General features: G+C 39.6%; 1 protein-coding gene and 1 long non-coding RNA gene across 2 annotated transcripts; one reads left to right on the top strand and one right to left on the bottom strand.

Annotated features, from left to right (window-relative positions):
• The first annotated feature begins 49 nt into the window (after window positions 1-49).
• LOC124265650 (peroxidase-like) lies at window positions 50-15,325 on the top strand. Its single transcript, XM_046700443.1, has 13 exons — window positions 50-194; window positions 630-720; window positions 1,702-1,801; window positions 4,524-4,705; window positions 5,633-5,818; window positions 7,042-7,120; window positions 7,495-7,607; window positions 9,159-9,260; window positions 11,382-11,471; window positions 11,883-12,603; window positions 13,251-13,420; window positions 14,228-14,333; window positions 15,090-15,325. Exons 2-13 carry the CDS (start codon window positions 642-644, stop codon window positions 15,166-15,168), a joined length of 2,007 nt encoding a protein of 668 aa, XP_046556399.1. The 5' UTR covers window positions 50-194; window positions 630-641; the 3' UTR covers window positions 15,169-15,325.
• On the bottom strand, window positions 8,597-21,686 carry LOC124265655. Its single transcript, XR_006895500.1, has 3 exons — window positions 21,676-21,686; window positions 14,902-14,912; window positions 8,597-8,695 (listed from the first exon to the last, which is right to left on the bottom strand). It is a non-coding gene; the product is annotated as an uncharacterized LOC124265655 (long non-coding RNA).
• Between the last annotated feature and the right edge of the window lie 4,984 nt (window positions 21,687-26,670).

Here is a 26,670-nt window from a genome sequence, read left to right as displayed (position 1 = left end):
TCCGCCCAGAAGACATCTATATGAAATCTGCACTTAAACGTCAGTAGAAGGCTTATTACGGATTTTATGACTGCAGCCTGCATAATGGAATTTGTAATCAAGTTGTCACAGCCTGTCACCTTGCGTGAAGATTTATTGAGGATTTAAGGCAGACCTGTGTTCGGTTTAAGTCAGTCTGTAGATAGCTGTGCAAGGTAAGACATGTTCCAGCTTTAAGAGCTTTAAGACTACCAGGGTAACAAATTAATCAAACTCTGCAGAAAGCCTTAAATATTCAAAGTGTTCATATTTTTCTCAAATTGTATACCATCAAATTATGCATAAATGTATTTGTCTGGCATATGCAGATATATCTTATTTCTTGGACATTTTGACAATTAAAAATATAAGACAGCTTTCATAAAAATCCTCTTAAAAACAAATCGTACACCTTTCAATGTTTTTGTATTGATCTTTTCATGTTTTAGGGTTTATGAACGTTCCTGTTTAAAACAATCAATTAATTCTCAAGATATCAGATATGTTTCAAACAGCAGCAGTTATCGTGTGACGTTATAATTTTATTGTTTTCGCCCTCTTTAACAGAAATTCATATTCAATATTTTAACATTTAATATTTGATCTGCTAGCATTCATTGAAGATGATGCCTTCCACATGGAGACCGGTCCTCTGGGTCCTAACTTCTAGTTTTTTACTCGTGACGTCACAGCCATCTGGCGGTAAGTTAATGATGACACATATCACATGTACATCCTGGTTAAAAAACTACTTAAGACACAATTACGGGCCAAAGGCGACAGGCATATCCTCAGTTTGCTTTAGTTAAAAAATATCCATTCGTGTTATAAGTGAAACATGACATGTATAATCCTCCGCTTTTAGATATAGGGCGTTAGCTAATTAAATAACAAACAAAGAGATTCGTAGCTGAATTAAAAATGGGTTCATATGAGACCATATGAGAAAACATATCTCCACAACCTTAATAGCCACAAGCGATGTCCTCAACATCATCATAGTTTTAGTGAGAGAGCGAGTGAGTTTAGCTTTAGCTATATTCCAGGAATGTTATGGCGGGGGGACATCAGAAATGGGTTCCACACAGTGTACCCATTTGGGGAATCGAACCCAGGTCTTCGGCGTGACGAAGGCTACCCACCGTCGTCATAGTTTCAGAATATAGTACAAATAGTACAAATGAAGTATAGTAAGTTTTTACTTGTATGTCTTTGTATAAAGATTTGCGTACGAAATATATAGCTGAATATTATCTATGTAAGCCACCTTCATTAGCATTTAAACTACTTCTTTCATCAACTGACCAGCATGTAACAATAAAGCTGTCGTACTATTAATTATGCTCTTATTAAACGTAACAATCTGATAAAAAGTTTGTAGGTCCATCGTATTTCACTACGTGTACATAATTTACTGCCTGTATTATGATTGGCTGTTTGGATCACTAATTACTACTTATTGCACCATATGTATAATGTATTTGTATACCTCCAATGTATATTGGCCGGAGGCCTTTTGTACAATACACATCTTTGACGTTGACTTGAGTCCAGTGTACCTTCTTTGAGTTTGTTATGGAGTATCCAAGAAGAATATAAAGATAGCGATTGTGCCTCGTTAGCCAGTTCCAGTATGTCAGTAACATTGTTAGGAGTGAACTTATTTCATTTTGTTTGCCCCAGGGGGAGCCGATCTCACAAATCGTCAGCACGCTGCCTTTGTCGGGGGTCGAAACTCAGTGATACAGGCCGGACAGGCCTTCCAGGCTGCCAGGGCCGGCAGGTGAATCTACACTCTGATATTCCGTGCTTTGGGTCTTTGTACATCAGATGAAGAATAAGAATAGTCATGCTGACTACCACAGTTACACCTCGACGTGTTACAGATACTGACTACCACAGTTAACACCTCGACGTGTTACAGATAATGACTACTACTACATCTCGACGTGTTACAGATTCTGACTATTACATCTCGACGTGTTACAGATACTGACTATTACATCTCGACGTGTTACAGAACTGACTACTACATCTCGACGTGTTACAGATACTGACTACTACATCTCGACGTGTTACAGATATACTGACTATTACATCTCGACGTGTTACAGATACTGACTACTACATCTCGACGTGTTACAGATACTGACTATTACATCTCGACGTGTTACAGATACTGACTATTACATCTCGACGTGTTATAGATACTGACTATTACATCTGTTATATCGACGTGATACTGACTATTACATCTCGACGTGTTACAGATACTGACTATTACATCTCGACGTGTTACAGATACTGACTATTACATCTCGACGTGTTACAGATACTGACTATTACATCTCGACGTGTTACAGATACTGACTATTACATCTCGACGTGTTACAGATACTGACTATTACATCTCGACGTGTTACAGATACTGACTATTACATCTCGACGTGACTATTACATCTCGACGTGTTACAGATATTGACTATTACATCTCGATACATCTCGACGTGTTACAGACTGACTATTACATCTCGACGTGTTACAGATACTGACTATTACATCTCGACGTGTTATAGATACTGACTATTACATCTCGACGTGTTACAGATACTGACTATTACATCTCGATCTCGACGTGTTACAGATATTGACTATTACATCTCGACGTGTTACAGATACTGACTATTACATCTCGACGTGTTACAGATACTGACTATTACATCTCGACGTGTTACAGATACTGACTATTACATCTCGACGTGTTACAGATACTGACTATTACATCTCGACGTGTTATAGATACGATACTGACTACTACATCTCGACGTGTTACAGATATTGACTATTACATCTCGACGTGTTACAGATACTGACTATTACATCTCGACGTGTTACAGATAGATACGTGTTACAGACTATTACATCTCGACGTGTTACAGATGATACTGACTACATACATCTCGACGTGTTACAGATACTGACTATTACATCTCGACGTGTTACAGATACTGACTATTACATCTCGACGTGTTACAGATACTGACTATTACATCTCGACGTGTTACAGATACGATACTGACTACTACATCTCGACGTGTTACAGATACTGACTATTACATCTCGACGTGTTACAGATACTGACTATTACATCTCGACGTGTTACAGATACTGACTATTACATCTCGACGTGTTATAGATACTGACTACTGACTATTACATCTCGACGTGTTATAGATACTGACTACTTACATCTCGACGTGTTATAGATACTGACTATTATCTCGATGACTTTACATCTCGACGTGTTACTGACTACTACATCTCGACGTGTTACAGATACTGACTACTACATCCCGACGTGTTACAGATACTGACTGTTACATCTCGACGTGTTACCGATATTGACTACTACAGTTACATCTCGACATGTAACAGATACTGACTACTACATCTCGACATATTACAGATACTGACTATTACATCTCGACGTGTTACCGATATTGACTACTACATCTACTACACGTCCACAATATCAACCCTGCCAGCTGTGATCAGTGGAGCAACTGTTCAAAGTGACTTAGAGCCCACACAACAGTCTTTTGACTGACCAATTGCTATGAATCAAGAAATATAATAAAGAACAGAAATGGATAAGCATGATATTGACATTATAAGTTGTTCACTGGTCACGAGGGGGACATGGGTTGTTATCTTACCTCACACATAAATGTCGCTTTCTGATTGGCTGAGCGCTCTTCTATTATTTTCAATGTACCCTGCTTACAAGCGAGTAACATTTCAATGTACCCCGCTGTCAATGGCAACTCATTTGTTACTTCGTGATAGTAATTCATTATCTCGAATAACATTGAATCACGTATGATGTACGGAAATTACCGATGTTTTGCGAATGCAAATCGATGGAAGGGAGATAACTCTAAATCTGTTTTTCTTGTCTGCAAAATCTAGCGATGACTACAAAACGATTTGTACCCGTGCTTCAAACAATTCAAATTTAACATTAAGGTGTTCGGTAAGATAAATACGTTGTTCACTGGTCCCTCGGGGCCCATGGGTTGATGTACCCTCGATGTTTGTTGATGTACCCTCGATGTTTGTACATCAACCCATGCCCCCCTCGTGACCAGTGAACAACTTATAATGTACCCTGTATGTATGTCTATGTTCCCCGAGCCCGAACATAAACAACCATAGAGGGTAGGCTACATCGACCCATGGGCAGCTGGGTACCAGGGAACAACGTATTTATCTTACCAAACACCTCAGTGTTAATTTTGAAATACGGGTATCGAATCATAATAAGGAGTAACAAAGTTAGGTAATTAATTCTGCGTCTATATTCCACGGAAACCAGAACTCGCATATAAACATGATTATATTGCACACAAATATTATTGATTTTATGGGAGCTTTCGCTGTAAAGAAAGTGACTTACTTTATAACCGCCAAGTTTCATGTACAATCTGAGTATTTTGTTCTTACAGGGTTCTAGCCAGAAGTGAAATGATAAATTTTACTGAGTACTTTTGTAACTCGGTGCAAGAACAGTGCAACGTCTGGTACCCTTACAGAACTCCCAACAGCGTCTGTAACAACTTGGCCAACCCAAGATGGGGATCGGCACCTACTCAGATGAGACGTTTCTTAGCACCTGCTTACGGAGATGGTAGGTTAGAAAATTACCGTTCCGTTCCATGTTGAGGATGTCCTAAAATTGCAGAGAGTAGTTTTTTTAAGGCAACGGTTCAGAGTTGAAACCTTCATGGAAAATAATTGTTTTAATTAAACATATATATATTCAGTTCTAACCGTTAGTCTACTACAGGGGACATTAATTATGATTGGAATCAGCTATGAGATTCGGGCGTTGGCTTGACGGGCCATTTATCCACTTGTCTATCACATAGCGGCTTAAGATGCTACTAATTCTCCAATTTGATATACCAAATATCTTCAAAGTGTGATAAATATTTATATAATGTAAGAGATATCGCCCTTTTGAAAGGTACTTCCAATCCGTGTTTGACAAAGCAAATGTATTGTTCTCTATCTGTTCCTAGAGCTCTGGTGATATTACGACCAACTGGCATGTTCCAAGAGGTTCAGTGAATGAGTGCGTGAGATGTGTTTAACGTCGGTTTGAAAAGTATTGTAGTTATTGTAGTATTGCGTTAAGTATTTAAAAATATATTCCAGCAATATTCCAGCAATATGGCGGCGGTCTGTAAATAATCGAGTCTGGACCAGACAATCCAGTGATCAACAGTATGACAATCGATCCACACAATTGGGAAACGATGACATGTGTAAACCAAGTCAGCGAGCCTGACCACCTGATCCCGATTGTTGAGCACGGTGTTAACAAACAAAATCGTACTGATGGCATGAAAGCGTAAGTCGCCTCTAACGACAAGCATGGGTTGCTGAAGATCAATTCTAACCCGGATGATAAAGATGAGCGCGAGTATGGAGCTGGCAAACCAAGAAAGATTATCACGGTTAACCAGGATTCAAACTTACAGTCCTGGCGTGGACAAGGGAGGTAATATCCTGAGATGTGTAGTTAAGTGATCAAAGTCGTTTCGTCATACAGGCATAAGTCTTCCGCGTACAAAGAGCGTGACTGGTGCTGATCTTCCCAGCGCGCGGTTCATCAGTTTCATTGTCCACGTCACCGAGGACCCTGACGACATCCCCAAGTACCGAGACTTCACCCACATGGTCATGCAGTGGGGACACTTCACCGACCACGACATCACACACTCACAACTACAAACACGTGAGTATACATATGATACACCTATGCCTAAACTAACCCGCTTATATTCGCTGATTGGAATGCACATTAATGTGCCAGCATTAGTAATTTTAAAATTAACAAACCACTCCTACCAAACCTTTATGAGAGAGTGTAATACAAATAATTTCCTAGAATTTCACTTAGGTATAAGTAAGGACCCGAGTTTTCAGTATGTCAGAGGAGTGTGTGAGATTGTTTAACGCCGCTCGAAGAGTATATCAGTTGTATGACGGCATGCGAGCTTAATATTGGAGGACAGCCTGACGTGATGCCATTCAAATACATTTACCATGTTAGTTAGCCAATGGAAACCCATAAGTGCCATCAAACCAGAAATCGGGGAATATTTATGAGTTTGCCAACGTGGATAACAAGCTTCAACTTCGACACAACAGTGTTTGGCAGTATTTAAAAATAGAAATACCTGATAATACTGATAATAGGTTGAAGTCTTGATATTTTGGGTGATACCGTTTTTGAAGTTGTGTTCTCAGTCTTCAGGGCAAAACTATCCCTTCAAGATATCCTGATATTTTGTGTCAGTAACTGTGCTTGTCTTTATCGATTAGGGTGGGTATTGCAGGGAATTTTCATATTGCGATATATTGCGATGCGAAAGCTTGTATTGCGATATGAATTGCAATATATTGCAAGAAATTGTTTTTGACAAATAATTACTTACACTCGAGTTAATGCTTGATTTATAAAGCAAAAACACAACAAAATCACAATGCTTGATTAGGCTTTAATAAGAACTTTTAATCATGGCAAAATAAAAATGTAAATAATGTTTGGCACAAATGAAACAAGGAAAGGAACAATCTAAAAAACGAAAATATCCGAAGATGTCCGAGTGTTACGAAGTTTTCCGAATGCATGTCAAAATACCGGTTTTCGATCAGCTTATCGCAATACGTATCGTTTTCATGTTTGAACCGGTAAATACCTGTAAACCGGTTATATTGCGCAGCCCTATAATCGATAAGACAAATCAGTGTATACTGCATACAATAAACAACTTTCCTAACAAACACGCTTTTAACGAACTCATGGTTTTATCGAACTTTCTGTTTGTCCCAGCCAATTGCTGTACATCCTATCGAAACGCATATAACGAACTGCGGTTATAACGTACTAAAATTAGTTGAACCTTTGAGTTCGCTACAACCGTAGTTTATTGTATACACGTTATCTTCATTCAGGCCCTGACAGAAGGCCATTGCTTGATGACTGTTGTCTCGAAGGAGCCGCCGCATTCGCTGCGCGCGCACTACCTGGAGGGTAAGTATCGGCATGAGTAGACATTAAAAAAAAAAAGATCAGATATAACATATCCTATAGTTGGATTACAATTTCTCAATAAAATACAATTCCTAGTCCTATTTGGTACTAGTACATCCGGGATTCGTGAAAGCCGCGATGGCTGAGTGGGTTAGATCGTTGACTCTGAGTGCTGACGACTAGGTGCAACAATCTGAGAGTTTCCCACCTTTCAATTGTCTGTCACATGTACATTAAAGACTTAGTTATGTCTCAGATAATTGTTATTGGGTATTGTGTTTAAGAAAAAATGCAGTTAACAATCTATTTTCAGAAAAAATATTTCTAAAACAGTTTCAAAATAATCCTAACTCCTTTATTATGTTCTGTTTCAGAAATCCCTGTTTTCCAATCTCAGTTCCACCGAATGACCCGTTCTTTGTTGGTCGCACCTGTTTGAGCTTCACGAGATCGATACAAGCGCCAAATCTACAGTGCCAACTTAACGGTAAATGCATAAAATGGCAAACAGACACTCATTAAAAACAACTTTTACATATAATGCTTTGACGGAAAAATTCAGCAACGTGATATCATTGTTCAGAATGAGAATTTGCAGCTTTAACACATAATTATTTTCTTAATGCTACAAAATTAATGTGGATAGAGAATCAAGATGAAGGTACTTCTACAGGCGTTTGAGAGATATTCTCAAACAATATGTATCAGTTGAGGCAGAATTATGTCAAACTTAATACTTATTAATTTGACAAAACGAAAGTACAGTAACGTGATCTATCACTGCTGACGTCATTAATGAACAAAAGACATCATCGCCATGCTGGTTCGTAAGTTGTTGTTTTTTAAATTTACATTTAAATTTTATTTCCTGACTCTTGTTGGACTATTAATGGTACACTGTCTCCTTGGTTTGCTGTTAAACGGGGTTGTAGACAATGCGATCCTCTTCTGCCTTATACCTTCATCTTCTGTGTAGAGATCCTGGCTGGTCTTATAAGAAAGAACAGTGTTTAATTAAGGGAATAACAGTTGATAATTATTAGTATTTTTTAACGCAATATGCAGAAGATGCAGGGTTTAGTTTAGATGGTTCACAGAAATCTTTTGAAGCTACAGTTGACACTTTGAATGTTTTTGCTGTTATATATGGACTTAAAATCAACTAGGATAAGTCTCAGGTGATACAGATAGGTGCAAGAAGGAATAGTTCAGCCAGATACTTACCTTGTTTAACCATAAAATGGTTCGTAAGTTACACCAATGGTACATTACATCTTCATCTTCATATGATAGGTGTGATTATGGCTGTGCCTTCGTCGGAGGTTGAAGAGCCACCGTCTTAATAGTAGGATATTTGTTCTTTTAATGTTCGGCTAAATTTCTCCATAATCGCCAACACCTGTTTAAATCCAGCTGGGGTCCATGCAGGCAGCAAAAGTATTGTAAGTCCCCATGGTTCCTAGTAAGGTGATCTGTCTTCAGTTGCTGGAGATCTGTAGCCCTTTTTATATTGTATTGTTTTCTGTAGTGATACATTTTATTATAACATGCTGGTCTTAAACCAAATCTGTGATACTCACAGAAACTTGCCGATGTGGCTTTAAATATTAACTCACTCACTGTTAGATCTGAAACAAAAACAACAAATGTCATGATACTCAGATACTCTATGCATTTACGTGCATGTGGTTTTGGGGTTATGTCTTCTATTACTACTGCTGCTATATATAAAACTAAGTGAGTGAGTATGGTTTTACGCCGCTTTTAGCAATATTCCAGCAATATCACGGCGGGAGACACCAGAAATGGGCTTCACACATTGTAACCATGTGGGGAATCGAACCCGGGTCTTTGGCTGACTAGCGAACGCTTCAACCACGAGGCTACCCAACCGCCCCTATAAAACTAAGCATTAAGCAATGACGTAATTGTCAATTTTGGCGAACTTTTGGGGTAACTACTTATTGTCAATGACCCAGTCAAAATAACACGTAAGTAACGTAACAACGTATTTTAAAAATAACGTTGATGTTTTCAGGGCCAGTAGAACAAGTGAACGCCATAACGTCCTTCTTAGATTCGTCGAACGTGTACGGATCGAGCAAGGAGGAGATCGACATCCATAGACTGTGGGTGGACGGTAATGTACATATGCCAACAATGCTTGATATTGTGAAATATATTGCTATGACTCGGAAACACGAACCACGTATCTGACTTAGCACGGCAGGTCTGCGGTGCTGCAAAATGTTCAGTTGATTCTGAAACAAAATCGAAAGTTCTTTTCAGTAGTATATATACTACTACTATATATATATTATACACACACACACACCATGTATCCAGTTGAGTTAGGGACAGACACGCCACTGACTGAAGGAAAGAGCAACTGCCCTTGCAATAACAGTTACATGTAATCAAGAGGCGACTCTGGTTGACACATGTCATGTTATCCTAATTGCGCAGATTGATGCTCATGATGTTGATCACTGGATTCTCTGGTCCAGCCTCGATTACTTACTGGCCACCGTCATGTGGCTCGAATATTGCTGAGTACGGCGTTAGACAAACAAAACAAAAAACAACGTAATCAGTCAAGGTGACATTCTACAACTCATCTATTTTACAGTTTTTTAAATTTTTATTGACGATGGCACGAAACAGATCTGTCATGTCAAATGTTATCAGAATGTATAAGTGAGAATAAAGGACAATCATAACTGTTGCGTTTCATAATTAGCCTCCAAGACGCCTTCAATAAGTGCCTAATGTGAAGATATCTGATGGGACGATATTAAACCTACACCCACCACTATCCATAACCGCCCACCCACCCTTGCCAAAAAAGCGAACGTTTCCAAAACGTGTCCATTCCTGTAACCATTTTAGGGAGGGCCTCATGAAATATGAATGATAATACTAGGCATTGGTACAAAGATAAGAGTTGACGAGAAAACTCAATGCAAGACACTTTCGAAAAGGTCGATATTCTCTGTGGGCCATCATTTCGGTCAGTTTTCATTGATTCTGATCGTCATAGTTTTGAGATTTGATTTCATTTATAGTTTGTGAATGAAGTACCGAGGAGCGTCTGTGGACTTACAGTGAGTAAGTGAGTTTAGTTTTACGCCGCACTCAGCAACATTCCAGCTATATCGAGGCGGTCTGTAAGTAATCGAGTCTGGACCAGACAATCCAGTGATCAACAGCATGATAATCGATCTACGTAATTGGGAACCGATTCTACGGACTACAGAAGTCAGTGGCAGTGACCAGTTCGTTGAATGTTTATAAAATGTACACGATTAGCAGTCTATAGAATAGATACTAATTTGCCCAAAATCTGGACGATCGAAGACGTTCAGGGCATCCCAGATAAACGGTGAGCGTCAACGAAAAGGTCGTCGACGAGGTTGACTGAAGCGATGGCGCTTCAAGGTGGCACAGCCTCTTCCTCACTGCCACAAATGGAGTATGCCTCGTCAGGTTATAAATGTTTGACAAATCATGGCGATATTAATACAACTAAACCGCCATTTATAATGTGTCTATTTTAACCCCTAATGTCCTTCAAGATCGTTTTCGCTGACAACATCTACTGTCAAACTTCACAACCTGTTGTAATGTGTACCCAGTTGGTTTGTTGTGATCATACAACTACAACCGAATTATATCACTGACAACAGTGCAATTTGAAGTTATTTCCTATAGTCCGTTTGGCTCAAAAGGGGTCCGATGAATTGTAATCTAACTCGAAACTGTGCCGTCTCCATCCTTTCTCGCACACCTGGCTGTTCTTGTCTTTGCACTCCTCCCTCGTAACAAATAGTGAACTGTGTCAATATTTTAATGATAGTTTGTTAAACAACTTTTCTAGTATAAGGGGATAAATTCTGCAAAAAAACTCACGGAGTTGGTCTGATGTTTTGATTATGATCAGCGTTTCATTGATTATTATATGTTTATTAGCTTTCGAGTTAGCTTGCAATTCATCGGTCCGCTTTTGAGCCAAACGGACCATAGTATCCGCTATGTATATGAGAAACATAATCTCTATGCAAACTGAGTGATTGACGTGTGATACCGATATAGTAAGACATGCAAACCCATTTCACAAACACCGGGTGTCATAACTGATGTTCAGTGACCTATTCAAAAACTAACATTCATCGCAACTTTGCCTTTTAAGTCAAGAGGTATCAGTTATCGAGGATAATGGAAACTATTTTTTGGTATTGATTATTTTATCTAATACCTTCAGGTCTCCTCAACTTCACCGACTATAACCTTCTTCCAACTGACGAGAAAGAAACAGCTATGGGAGTTTGCAATGCGCCTTGCTTCGATGCAGGTTAGTGTTCAAATACTCAACACGTATATATGTTGTTAAGCGTTCTGTACGGTTTGGTAATCTGTTAGCCGAGATCCGTGATGGGGTCAAGACTGCTTAAGCTAGTACGGACTAATGCCGGTTGATATATTCAATGCTAGCCATAGCAGATGCCATGTCGAATTAGCGCCAGGCAGAGTAACAAGAACCATCTTTTAGCATGTTTTGGTATGTCGCAATCGGGATCGAACCAATAACCTTTAGCTCTCGGGCAAAAACTCGATCCATTGGACCAAGAGAGCGGTTCACTGTCGTTTTACGTAGTTATTATACACCAATATTAACGACCTCCTCAGGTTCAAACTGACTTATTTCAAAGCATCTGGTTTTCGGCGACAATACCCTGTGATCGATTCTCTTCTACATTTCCAGGTGATACCCGCAGGAACGAACAGATGGGTCTTACCAGTATGCATACCTTAATGATGAGGGAACACAACCGAATTGCGAGGACTCTTAAAAAATACAACCCACACTGGAACGATGAGAAACTCTTTCAAGAAAGTAGAAAGATCGTTGGTGCAATGGCTCAGAAAATAACCTACAGCGATTGGCTACAACTCATACTGGATCCTCTGACACGAAGGAAAAACAACATTGACTCAACCGGGCCTGGCTTTGCCAATGTCTATGATCCAACTATCGACCCCAGTATTCGAAATGTATTTGGAGCTGCAGCGTTTCGGTTTGGTCATACTCTTGTCCGAACATTCTTCAGCCGACGCCGTCCAAACTACTCCGTCAACGTCATCCACAGAACCAGTGACTTGTTCGGCAAGACCAAGATCATAAGAGACTCCAGAGGAAACGCTGTACATGAATTCCTACGTGGTCAGCTTGTTGACTCAGCTGGTAAGTTTGACCGTCACATAACTCCTACCTTGACCAATGAGTTGTTCAAGAGCGGAACAAACAGTTTGGACCTGGCAGCGTTCAACATCCAGCGTGGTAGGGATCATGGCACCCAGTCGTACAACGCCTGGAGAGAGTTCTGTGGTCTCCCTAGGGCCTATTACTTCACAACAGGATATGGAGGCTTCACGGATCACACCGAGGATGCCGTGCATCAGCTGGCTAAAGCATATGCAGGCTTGTGGGTATATCCTTTCTATCTCAACTATCTATATCAAATGTCTTTCAAATGACGGTTGCCTTTTCTCTTGGTTCAACTGGCGTGATTTTGTTGTTGTGACAGTGATATAAATTCTTTAAGGTGGTTGTTTTTTAGGAAATATGACTGTTATAAAATGTTCATTGTCCTTTTGGTTAAAATGTTGGCTTGACACACCGAAGACCAAGTTTCCATTTCTCACATTGGAACAATATGTGAAGCCCATTTCTGGTTCCCCCGCTGTGATATTGGTGGAATATTGCGGAAGGCGGAACGGAGCGGAACTCCGTACCAGTGCAATATCCATGAAAGATTATTAATGACATATTGAGATCATTTGTGGTTCATTATCATATCTTATGGGTCCCCGTTACCTAGCCAAAGCCACAAGGTTAAAGTCAGGGCCGACTACAAGAGCACGCGTTTACACTCTACAGACAGAAACCTTATCTTGGATTGGTTTCCAAAGATTAGACGGAGGGGCTGGGCTGGGATTGGGGCTGGGGTGGGGGTTCGGTGGGATTGAGATAAAATATATTTTATTTTTCACGTCGAAAGTCACGGCGGGCGAGAGATGTGAAACCCTGAACAAAATATAGACAGCTTAAAACGTGTAACTTCTGTTGTAGAAGCCCGGATGACGTTGATGTGTTCCCCGGTGCCATATCGGAAAGACCTGTGCCAGGTGGCATTGTCGGACCAACCTTTGCCTGTTTAATCGGGAGACAGTTTGGATTCATCAAGAAAGGGGATCGCTTCTGGTATGAACTAAACAGACCGGTGACAGGTTTCTCAAGAGGTAAGTACTAAATAACGACATGGATTCGTTGTGGAAGCGGATCCGGTAATACTGGACTCCCGTCATAACCAAACTTGTTATAATTTAACAATTAAACGTCAAAGTCACACAAAGTAGACAACGTTGAGTTCGAGAGCAACAACTGTTATTTATAGCAACACTATCATAGCAACGTTTCCATACAGAACATTATACCGTTGTCAAGCAAGTCCACCAGGGCATACAATTATATGTTAGGCGAAGGATTAACATACTTGTGAGTGTTAAGTTAATTGCGCCTACGGGCTGTATGATCCCCAGGGAGTTGAAAAAAATCGGAAATTACGATAGTGTCCTATGACCGGGGATAGTAATGTACGTAGCGCCGTGAGCAGGCAATGTGCCTGGATATGAGCGATATATCAGCGGACTATTACTATTACTTGAAAGGGATTACTACAAGTGGGATAACAATACCACCAGATGAATAATCAGATGACGAAGGCTTGCTTTGACAAGGGAATATAGATCTATACCAAAAAATATTTAAAAGGAACTGTTATCCGCAAAATGTGTCTACTTTGTCTTCCATTATCATGAAGGAACGCCTATGAAACTGTTCTGTCTGTTCTAGATGTTGTGCGTTGATCCTAAATTTCAGACTGCAGATATTTTAGGCCGGCATTTGTTGCTTTATTTCACCTCGAAATTATTAAGTCGAGCATCTTGATAAATGCGAAACACTAGTACTCATCTTAGTTGTTTGGTGTCGGTGGGGTAGTGCTCTATTGATGACATACTGAGTCGCGTCTTATGTACCACCCACAGCCCAGTTGGCCGAGATCAGGAAGGCCAGTCTGTCCAAGATCATCTGTGACAATACAGACACCTTCTTCGTACAAGCGAATGCCTTCAGGAAAGCACGTAGATACAGGTACGTTGGGTCACACATTTTATAAATATTGTATTCCCTTTTACACACTTTACCGTGACATACATGACACAAGGTTTGTTTGTTGTTTAACGCCGCACCCAGCAATGTTCCATCTCTATGGCGACGGTCTGTATATAATCGTGCCTGGACCAGATAACCCAGCGATGTACATCATGAGCATCGATCTACTGATTGTTCACTGAGGCAAGATCCCCAGTAACTTACTGGAACCATGATCGAGTCGTCCATTAAGGGCGTCTGTTCTCATTCAGCAATATTCCAGCAGTATGACCATGGTAGGGAACTGATGGACAAGACAAACGTGTGTCTGATATCCTGAGCATCAATTCACGCCTTGGATTCGATAACATGGGATGCACAAAGTGAGCCATCTTGACCACAGAACCATTTGGTCGCCTCTTATGACCAGCATAGGTTCATGAGGACCTACATACTTACCCGGATTTGCAGCAAGAACAGACTCACGATGGGGGGTTACACTTGTAAATTAAACTACTGTGTGTCAGGTTACCTCGAACTGTAGTTTTATGTTGTTCTTGATGTCAACCACTGGTTGTCCTGGACCATGTGAGTTTGTGTGAGTGAATAGGTCTGAATGTGTGAATGTGTTTGTGAGCAAGTCAGCGGGTGACAGCGAAAACAGTACCACAGCTTTGCCGAGACGAGAAAAACAAAATTCCCAGAACTTATCATATCATAGTGTTAATATTTGCTATTTGACTACTGTGTTTTCAGGAACCCCTACCAGTCCTGTTATGCTCTTCCACAAGTGGACCTGAGTAAGTGGTGCGAAGCGACCTACAAGAAATGGTAGACACGCCATCGACATGGCATGGTTCTTCAAGAATATGCAGACACAACATAACCAAGTGCAAACACAGATAATTTTCAAGAGCAAAACATCATGTCATTAATATGTATGTAAATTGCAAAAACTGCAAAAAGGACTTTGAATAAAATTCAGATACACATTTTTGTGTCACTCATATTTTGAGAGAACGGTAACTAAAACAAATAGGAATAATCACACTTGCAGAAAAAGTATAAATCTTAACACGGCTTTTCATGTCGAATCCTCTTTAAATATATATTTTCCCTAAAAACCAAATATACACCGGCATTTGGAGTTTGACCTTCTAAACCGTGACAATAGAACTTATTAAAAACCTTAAATGCAACAAAACAATACATTCATTCTAACTGTACTGCATATTATGATTAATTACATTTTAAAGTGCACATTTTTTTATGGCCATTATAAAACACAAACATGCTTTTTCGTCAAACCTTCGTCAGTCATAGAGGATTACTGAAACAAAACTGACAATCGGAAGGTTGCGAATTAAAACTATGCATCTATAACAACAATTACAATACCACTTACTTCAAGTGATATGACTCTTTGCAAAATTCCATCAATATCAACAGACTTGAGAACATGCCGATATGAGCGAACGCTTCAACAAGAAGGTACCTCATCACTCAAACTTAAGAAAAACATCATAATCATCATACATCATGATCATGACCATATGCTAGTCGCCACTTTAGCCGACATGCTGAAGACCAATGGTAACCCGAATCTTCACGGGTCTCTCTTCGACACTCAGTGCCGCCAGGTTTGGAATGGAGCTTTATTAACGCGAGTGGAGGTCACACCCGACATTAATACTGATCACTGAGTTGGTACACGCTTTTAGGGCTCATCTTTCAGTCCCCCGTCACCAGGTATGATGAGAAACATTGATCAGACGAATTAAAAAAATATTTCAATATTTTCAATATTACAGTTACACCTCTAATTGTTTGATCGGCATTTTAGAAGTTGGTGAGTCAAAAATGAAACATGTAACTATTATGGATGACAACTTCTTATTTATCGATTGATAACAGTGTAAGAGTCTACATCGAACGTCGCTCTATGCAATAAATAAGAAGTTGTCATCCATAAAAGTTGTATGTTTCATGTATGTTTCAATTTACACCTCTTTACAGGATAATGTTGAGTTTGGTTTAATGTAAGTGATTAATGATATACTGAGCCTTAGCCTATGACAAATTGGAGCATTGTGATCGAAATGTGTCAATGGGCAGTTAACCTGTAAGAAAGCCGTATCCATTAAAAAATGATATACTTTCCATTATTTCCAGTCGAGATTCATCGTCGGTGGTTAACAAAAAACAAATCTGCTTTGTCGGTTCATACATAGTTTAATGTACCTGCCTGTTTAGTTACAATGTTGAACGCTCGATAAATCTGTTGACACTGTCAGACAATCCACTTAACACAGATGTGAAGTTTGTTTAAAGTTGATTAAAAACAACACCTTTTACATAAATAAGTCAACAATAATATAATGTTTTAAAGTGAACCATCTAATATAGCTCAGCAAAAAATCACTTCCCCTTGTCTTTTGTGAATGCAACTTGGATGACCACAGGAGCACTGAAATTGAGTTTTGGGTTAGGAACTGACGTACCTTTGCAGGCGCCATGAATATAACTGTGTTGAAAGCAATGGAAGTGCCAACTCCTCATCTTAAGATGTACAGCATTCCACTTCAAGTCTCTAGGCACCCATTTTATCAACTATTCAGTTGGTACCAATAATAAGACTGAGATTGCCATGTATCTCACTGCACACAGGGGTCAGCATTCGGCGTACCCAAAGGAGTTGGCATCCTCAGCTTCAGACCCCCAAAACACCAGTTGCTATTCGTACGTTTCAGAGACTGATTCCGATCATCAGGACTACTGCACACAGAGTGTACCGCCATTACACTTCGGTGATTGAAATTGAAAAGTTGTCGTTCTGTGAACGACATCAACAACATAACTGCTGATGACAACGTTCATGACTGAGTGGGTGTCATATCATAGTATCTTTACAATATCAATTTTTGAATTCTTTGCCATGGTACGGTCAAAATTATTTGGATACTCGATTTCAATTACATAACATACTGCAGAAACTATTGCTTTTGATTATATCGTGATTTATCAACTAACAGTCACTCCGTATCTGCATGAACCAAATAAAAAACAACTAGCCAACGACAATAATAAATAAAGGGTTCGTTATGTTCTACCTAACCTTATATTGATCCTTTGAGCCTCGGACACAGAACAAGTCCCGAGAGTACCTGCTGCTGTAGGTGGGAGTTGGCTAATGAGGACTGGATAGCCGCAATGTGCGACCTGACGCATGTGTTGTCATGATCACCTCGTGGGGGTGGAATCTTCAACTGGTTTGTCCGGCTAAGATAACATTATTCGCGATGTAACTTTAGCACTGGTGTCTGTGTTGAACACAATCAATCGCTCACTTCCCCAGTCGTGTAGCGTTTCCAATACTGATCCTAAGTACAGTAAATTTGCCAACTGTCGATTTGCATTGGCTTTAAACCGCCATAGAAAACGTTCAGTAGCATATAGCATCTAAATTGGAAACTAAATATACTGAGTATATTGCGGTCCAGAAATGTCATACTGACAGACTTAGTCAAAGCGCTGATGAGTGGAGCATACATATGTACAATGTTTGTTTCACAAAACATAATTTTATATTACTTCGTTTTACATTCCAGAAAAAGAGCATTGTGCCAACCTATTGTTCAGATTCAAAACTGAGGCATTTGTAGACAAAACACAATATTTTAAAGTCAATTCTTGATTTAACAGGCAGCCAGTGGAGGTTTTTCATGACAGGTGTTATGTGTGAGCGCTTTGAAGTTCTGCTTATGATTCGGGAGGCTGTATTTTGACATTTTGCAATTTTGATAGCAGCTTCTGAGAAATACCAAAAGGAGGCTATTGCAGTAATCAATTCTTGATATAACAAGTCCCTTGGACCAGACCGTGTGCTGCATCACGACTGATGAGATGGCGTATTCTGCCAATGGCTCGTAGATGAAAGAAGCATATTCTGCAGAGTTGATTTACATGAGTGTCCATCGCCAGGTGTGAGTCAAGTGTAACTCCAAGGTCTTTAACAGAGTCGACAGCTTGTATCTCTGCATCTGCTACCAGAACAGTTTTGGTGGTAATTTGTTTTTGCATTTGCCTGGATCCAATAACCACCACCCCCTAAGTTTTGTCATCATTTAACTTTAGCAAGTTGTTTGTCATCCATGACATAACATCTTTAGTACAGTCTGTTATTTTATGAAGACCAGTGTGAAAGTCCTTGGGAGTTGAGTTTTTCTGAAGTTGAGTGTCATCTGCAAACGAATGATGGGAAATGCCATGTTTGTCAATTACGTCTGCAACATCGGTCGTGTATGCTATGAAAAGAAGCGGACCGAGTACCGATCCCTGGGGTACACCACAGTGGACCAAGGAGGTTTGTGATTTGATGTTGTCTAACAGGACAGTCTGACTTCTGCTTTCGAGATAAGATTGTAACCAGATGAGGGGTACCCCATGGATTCCAAATTGGCCCTTGAGTCTTTCCAGAAGGAGTTGGTGGTCGATTGTATCGAAGGCAGCAGAGAGGTCAACAAGATAAGAGTAGCTAGTTTGCCTTCATCAACAGCAGTAAGTAAGTCGTTGGAGACTCTGAGGAGGGCTGACTCGGTGCTATGATTTGATCTGTAAGCGGACTGGAATTTATCCAAAGTGAAAAGGCAGAGAAATGATCCATGAGTCGAATATTGACTGCTCTCTCTCAAGTATCTTTGATATAAACTTCAGGTTAGAGACTGGTCGAAAGTTTTAAGCAAGTTTGGATCTAGGTTATCCTTCTTTAACAGGGGATGACAGTGGCATGTTTGAAAGAATCTGGGAAAACACCACTTATCAAACTACTGTTCACCATCTTTGTGATAACTGGGAGCAGCAAATCCAGGAATTCTTTACCAGCGATGTGGGAATCGGGTCCAAGTGACAAGTGGTCGGCTTGGATCCAGAAATGATCTTCTTGATGTCGTTTTCAGAAAATGGATGAAACTCCAATAGTGGTATACCAGAAAACTGTGTATCAGTAGGAGTATCAAACTGGAGCCTAATACCTTTCAGTGTTGAATGAATTTTGTCAATCTTGGCTCGAAAAAAAGTCATTAAAGGAGTCAGGAAGTTCATCAAAAGGTGGAGTTGAGGGTAGGATTGGATCATGCTTTTTCCCAAGAAGGCCATTTATAAATTTATGCATTTTCCTAGGATTATTTTTAATCTCCTCGATAGTGGACAGACAATAGTTCTTCTTAGCATGGGCTATGTGTTTAATCATGCTATTCCTCGCTTGACAATACATCTGACGATGAACTTCTAGTCGTGTCTTACGCCAAAGTCTTTCAGATTTACGTTTCTGAATTTTCGCCCAATGGACTTCATCATCATACCAGGGGAGAATTTGACCGCACAACAACAGTCTTGCTAACAGCAGGAGCGTGCTTGTCTAGGATTGCAGAGAGCGTATCCTGATAGAGATCTGCTAGAGCCTCAATGTCGTCTGGGGGTTCACACACCAGGCTTGACTTGGCAAGATCGGCCCTGAACAGGTCCTTATTGATTCGTTTATAATTTCGACAAGTTATTGTTTTGATGACATTTCCTGGTTTGGAAAGTTTTAACTGGACGTGAACCAAGAAGTGATCGGACATCTGACAATCACGTACCATCACATCATTGACAATGTCACTGTTTTCGTGAGATACGATCCAATCAAGTATGTTGCCAGATTTGTGAGTAGGCTCGTTAACATGTTGCATCAGACTATGGAGATGTAATAGTGACCTGAACTTCTTAACATCAGCTTTATCAGCATTGTTGAATTGTATGTTAAAGTCACCGACAAAAAGTCTACTCACTTTTTGAAGAAGAGGGAAGTAAACAATTCTCCGAGTTCCTTGTGAAAATCCGAAACAGAAAATCCATTCTTCATTGAAGGGGGTGGACGATAGATGCAGACAAGAGTCATTGATGTCTGTCCTGACACGACAGAGAGTGAAAGTTTTTCAAAAGATGAAGGAGCAGCACCATCGTTTCTAAGAATGCTCACTTTGAGTGATTGCTTGTAAAGAACCAATATGCCGCCCCATTTGAATACATACGAGGTAGATGCAACAACTTGAAACCTTGTGGGGTGAGTTCAGACATAATGACTTCATCGTGGTTATCCTTTAACCACGACTCTGTGACCACAAGTATGTCAAGATCCTCGTCCCCTAGCATTTCAGCTATTTCCAGGGTTTTATTGCAACAAGACTGAGCGTTCCAGAGACCAAGGTTTAGAAATGGTGAGGGAGATTTAGGATGAACATGGACGAGATTGTTCATATTGATTCCTCTTATTGATGATTGTGGAAAGTCATTTGAGTTAAATTACATTTGTTAAGACAGGTATATTCCGTGGTATATTTCTGCCACCTCTATTGCCTCTCTTTGTTTTCTTGCTGGTTAAAATTCTATGATGAGGTAAGAGTTTGAGAAGATCAGGGTCAGTGTAGCCAACATCAGCTTTGGCCTATTGTCAGATTGAGCTTGGGTCCTTCGAGGACAAAGGTCCAAGAGAGCTGCACGGGTGTAAGTGTAGCCAAATCCTTGATTGACCATTGTTGGTCGGGTGTTGAAAGCTTGGGGCTTGAGTGGTCCAGTGTTTGAAACAAAAATACTGTGACAAAATCCAAACAAAAAATGTCAGCATTAACATCATTTTGGAGCCTCAAAACAATTCAAAATTTTCAGACTTTCATCTATCGTATGATTTAAGAAACCCAACCACTATTGTGATTCCATCTACCTGCTTACATACTCGAAATTTTCTTACAATCAATATACACTGACATGGAATACTATCGGTGTAGCAGGTATCTAGAGTACATTTACAAATAAAGTCATACACACAAAGTGAGTTGCATTATTTTAGCCGGATCTAGGACAACTGCCATCTGGACAATAGCCATCGGACAATTACCACCCCGGACAATTGCCACCCCGGACTTTACGTGAGTCCACCAAGTCAACCTGTTCACCCAGCCCGACTAATCAGCCCATTCACATTTCAGACATATCAGACACTCAATAAGTTGTCCAGATTTGATGAGGTTATGATGCGGTTACAAAAACTAAACGTTATTGAACATTCCATGGTCAGCTGAAACATAATGTGAAAACAATTGGGGATAGAATGGATGAGGTGGAGGCTAGTCAGCAATTTCTCAGCAATATGTGGGAAGAGGACAGAACTAAGACAGAACAACATTTCTCAAAGGTTGATAAAGACGTGGGGGAAATGATGAAAGCAATAGAAGATTCAAAAACTGTATCTAACAAATTGACAGAAAATATTCTTGATGTCTAGAGTAGATCAATGAGGGTAAACTTACTGTTCTTCAATATTCGGGAGGGTCGGGACACTGAAAACTGTGTCACTGTTGTCCAGAACTTTTGTACTACGAATTTGGACTTGGCAGATCCCCTAGAAATAGACAGGGCTCACGGACTAGGAAAACCTAACCCAGGAAAGAAAAGATCAATTGTTGCATGCAAAATTTTGAAACTTTTCTCAACGTAAACTTGTGAGAAAAAATAGTAAAAACTCAAATCCACAAACTTCTCCATATCCGAACAATATCCTAAAGAGATTCAAGAAAGAAGAAAGTTCATACTCCCAGTATTAAAAAAAGCTAGAAGTGAGAACAGAAAGGTGTCATTTGTGAGGGATAAAGTATAAACTGAAGGGAAACTTTACACTGGACCAGAGTCAACCAACCCTACAAGGTCGGGCAGTAATGAGGATGTACTACTTAGAGGTATAAATATTATATACTCATGCCAATAATGGTTGTCACTTGTGTGAGTGTTGGATTGAAAACTCATATGAACTGGAAGTTCCAGGATTCCAAACACATATTATACCCAGAAGAAAATCTTAATCTACCGAAGATGGAGGTGCTATAGTGCTGATAAGAGTCAACCTTACCTCTCTTGTATCAATAAATGATGTATATTTTGACTCCTGGATGAAATTTGACAATCATGATTCCATCTATGATCAGGCCCAGTGTGTACTGTGCTTTGGTCTACATGCCACCAAACAATTCCTCATTTTATAACCTATATGACTGTGACCTGTTCCAAGAGCTTGAAAATCAAGTTGGAATGTATATGTCTCTTGGAAAAGTGTGTTTACTTGGATATTTTAATAGTAGAACAAGACACATGAATGATTATAATGAAAATGATAAGTTGCCCAGACTCTTAGTTTAACACCTAGACACGGTGATAACATATGAAGAAGACTCACTACTTCCTGTCCGCATGAACTGTGTAAATCTACAGGACTTGGAATATTGAGGTGAGGTGAGGTGAAATTGGGTTTATCGTCGTGCTTGAGAATATTTCGCTCATATGACGACGTAGAATATTGAATGGTAGAGACTGATTATACTTTCAACGGATCAAAGGGCATTAGTGTAATAGACGACTTAATCTGTATGTATGATATGTTTGAACAATTCCCAACATTTATTGTAAGTGACTTTCGTGAGGTTTCTGATCACGCTCCACTTCTTGTTGAAATGTCGGTCAGAAGTCGCCCCATATCTGAAATCGACAACTGCACGTGTCAATGTGAAGGTCGATCCGCCGACCATGGTGGTCTGACCGTACACATGTCACCTGAAATTGACAATAGCTGCAAGTGCACGTGCGACGTGCAAGGTGAAGTCTGTTCTGTGATTCTGTTCTGTGGAACGCTGACTGTGTGTTTGAAAGTAAACAGGCTTTGATTGTTAATGCTGATACATTAAATGCTTCTTTTGATAAACAGACTATTACTTCACAAGAATCCATGGACAACTGTATTGACAATTTTACAGCTAACCTGAATGATATAATGATAACATTTTTAAAGTTAGGTGTAAGGCAGGTGACAGTCGCACTCCCCTTCATAGGCCAGAGCAGACGACAAACCATGGTTCAGTGATGAGTAAGTTACTGTATATAGACTATATTAATGCCTTAAGGACCTTTAATAGAAATAAGACTCTAGATAATCATGAACATTTCCACACTAAAAAAAGTATTTACAAAAGGATGGAGAAAAGACTTAAGAGACTTTATTCAAAGTCGGAAGGGAATAGACTGTCTCGGCTGAATAATAATGATCCGAAACAGTTTCACTTGAAGTTTAACAAACGGTCAAAGGTCAAGCATGATGTCCCAATTAATGACTTCTATGAACATTTTAGAAATGTCGCAGGTTCAGCTGACATCAGCTCTGCAGATAAGCTCCGATTTTCGAATGCGGATGCTGTATATGAAGTACTTGACTTTGTGATTAGTGATATTGAGATCAAAGAGGCTATTCATTCTCTAAAGCGGCAGAAATCTCATGGACCCGATAATATGTTAAATGAATACTTTCTTGAATATGAAGAATATTTATTGCCTTTACTGACCATAATATTTAATTGTGTTTTATCAACTGGATATTTTTCTTGATCAAGGTCTTCAGCTGTCATTGTTCCGGTTTTCACAAAAGGGATACCTCTGACCCGAATAATTATCGTGGATATCAGACTCGTTAGTTGTTTTGGGAAGTTATTTACATCCATAATCAACCAGAGGCTTCAATCATGGTCTTCAGATCGCACATCCTCGATAAGCTCCTAGGTATACGTTACGATCACTCTCCACTATACCCTGGATGCATCCACGGCTTGGCCCGATAATTATATTACCTCCCTTTGCTGGCTCCACATTCTCACAGTAGCCAATCAGCTAAGCCGCCGTTATTTCCGAGCTTGCCAGTACCAACAAAGATAGCGGTCGCAGTCGCGAAGGTTTGTTCGCTGTGCCACTCAAATTTTTGGGGAAATCATACAGACAAATTGACAGATCTGAAACTTTAAAAAAATATAATCAAAGAACTCCTTCTACATCTTTCAGAGTACCTCTGCATCAATAGTGTTGCCAAGTTTAAACGGTTAGATAATTTAAGAAGCGAAAGTGAGATTTGTACGTTCAATCTTCCCAGCGTAGACACCTCATTTTTCATAAAAAGCCAGCAAAGGGGGGTAATAAAATCATCGGGCCAAGCCGTGGATGCATCCAGGGTATAGTGGAGAGTGATCTTAACGTATACCCTGGAGATTATCGAGGATGCAGATCGCAATGTTCCAACCGAATTTGGGAACAGTGGACGCCATATTTGCACTACACTAACTTATCAGTAAATCTTTAGGTGCTAAGAAACGTCTATATTGCGCTGTCATTTACTTTAGGAGGCCTTTCGACTCTGTAGATAGATATAAGTTGTGGTATAAATTGTCTACACTTGGAATCAGAGGTAAGCTGCTATCAGTTATCCACTCAATGTACCTTACTGTAAGGTCGTGTGTCAATGTCAATGGTTTCTGTAGTCGATATTTTGAAAATAATTTAGGCTTAATGCCAGGGGAAGTGTTGTCACCCATTTTATTCTCTCTGTTCATTTATGACTTTGAAGAGGCTTTTCTGCAAAATAATTGCGTTCCCTATTAGTGCAAAACTCTTAGCCTTTTCTTGTTGATGTACGCTGACGATCTTGTTTTATTTTCTGAGTCAGTCGATGGTCTCCAACAGATGCTTAATACCCTATCAACTTACTCCGAGAAAGGTGGAATGCAGGTTAACACTCTGAAAACCAAGATTGTTGTTTTCCGGTGGCAAAGTTCGGCCTGGTGAGGAATGATAATCATGACGTCATTGACGTCAAAGATAGTTTACATATTTAGACATCGTATTTAATTATAACAATAAGTTTACAAATGCTCAAAAACAGTTATCTTGTCAAGGTAGAAAGGCCATATTTGCTCTTAATGATAACACACGGTCCTTGTATCTGAATCCTCAAACGATGTTGTCTGTTTTCGATTGCTCTGTTGGAAGTGTTTTGTTCTATGCGTCTGAAGTATGAGGCTCTTATAAGGCTGAAAGGGCGGTGGGGTAGCCTAGTGGTCAAAGCGTTAGCTCGTCACGCCGAAGACTCGGGTTCGAGTCCCTACATGGGTACAATGAGTATTTCTGGTGTCCCCCGCCGTGATGATGCTGGAATATTGCTAAAAGCGGCGTAAAACCAAACTCAGTCAGTCAGTCAGTCATAGTCATATCGAAAGATTACATTATGATTATTGAAAACGGTTATTGGGTGCCAGAAATCAACTTGCAACTGTATGGTTTTTGCCGAACATGGTCGTTATCCTTTGCGCTACAAATGGATGTTCAATATTGTCAAGTACTGCAGTAAGCTGCTAGGAACTGATAACTATATATATTCTACGTGGGTGTTATGAATATCTATATGATGAGGTAGAAACAAGTAGTGTTCAGAACTGGGCCTTTCAGGTTAAGAATATTTTGACAACCCTTGGTTTTAGTGATATATGGTATAAACATGAATTGAATGTCTCCTATCTGCCTGTCATTAAACAGAGACTCATTGATCATGCTTTCCAGACTATTGGGAGTCAGTTGTCCAGTTTTACTAAGTGTAGATTGAATAAACATATATATTGATACTTTCACTTTGCAATATTATCTTCAAAAATCAATCCTGCAATTTATACAAAATATTTGACTAAATTTCGACTCTCTTCGCATAACTTATATATTGAAACAGAAAGGTATAATAATATTCACATGAACAATAGATATAGAGGATGAATTCCATTTTGTATTAAAATGTCCTGTTTATCAAGATTTAAGGAAATTGTACATTAAGCCTTACTATTGGAAAAATCCATCAGATTTAAGCTGCTATCAGTTATCCACTCAATGAACCTTACTGTAAGGTCTGTAGTCGATATTTTGAAAATAATTTAGGCTTAATGCCAGGGGAAGTGTTGTCACCCATTTTATTCTCTCTGTTCATTTATGACTTTGAAGAGGCTTTTCTGCAAAATAATTGCGTTCCCTATGAGTGCAAAACTCTTAGCCTTTTCTTGTTGATGTACGCTGACGATCTTGTTTTATTTTCTGAGTCAGTCGATGGTCTCCAACAGATGCTTAATACCCTATCAACTTACTCCGAGAAAGGGGGAATGCAGGTTAACACTCTGAAGACCAAGATTGTTGTTTTCCAAAACGGTGGCAAAGTTCGGCCTGGTGAGATATTGAAGGATAATCATGACGTCATTGACGTCCAAGATAGTTTTACATATTTAGGCATCGTATTTAATTATAACAATAAGTTTACAAATGCACAAAAACAGTTATCTTGTCAAGGTAGAAAGGCCATATTTGCTCTTAATGATAACACACGGTCCTTGTATCTGAATCCTAAAACGATGTTGTCTGTTTTCGATTGCTCTGTTGGAAGTGTTTTGTTCTATGC

This window comes from Haliotis rubra, unplaced genomic scaffold (genome assembly GCF_003918875.1).
Source record: "Haliotis rubra isolate DU_JTF1 unplaced genomic scaffold, ASM391887v1 Scf99, whole genome shotgun sequence".
Taxonomy (NCBI): Eukaryota; Metazoa; Mollusca; class Gastropoda; order Lepetellida; family Haliotidae; genus Haliotis; species Haliotis rubra.
The sequence above is the reverse complement of the archived record's forward strand: the minus strand, read 5'-3'. Positions and strand labels throughout refer to the sequence as shown.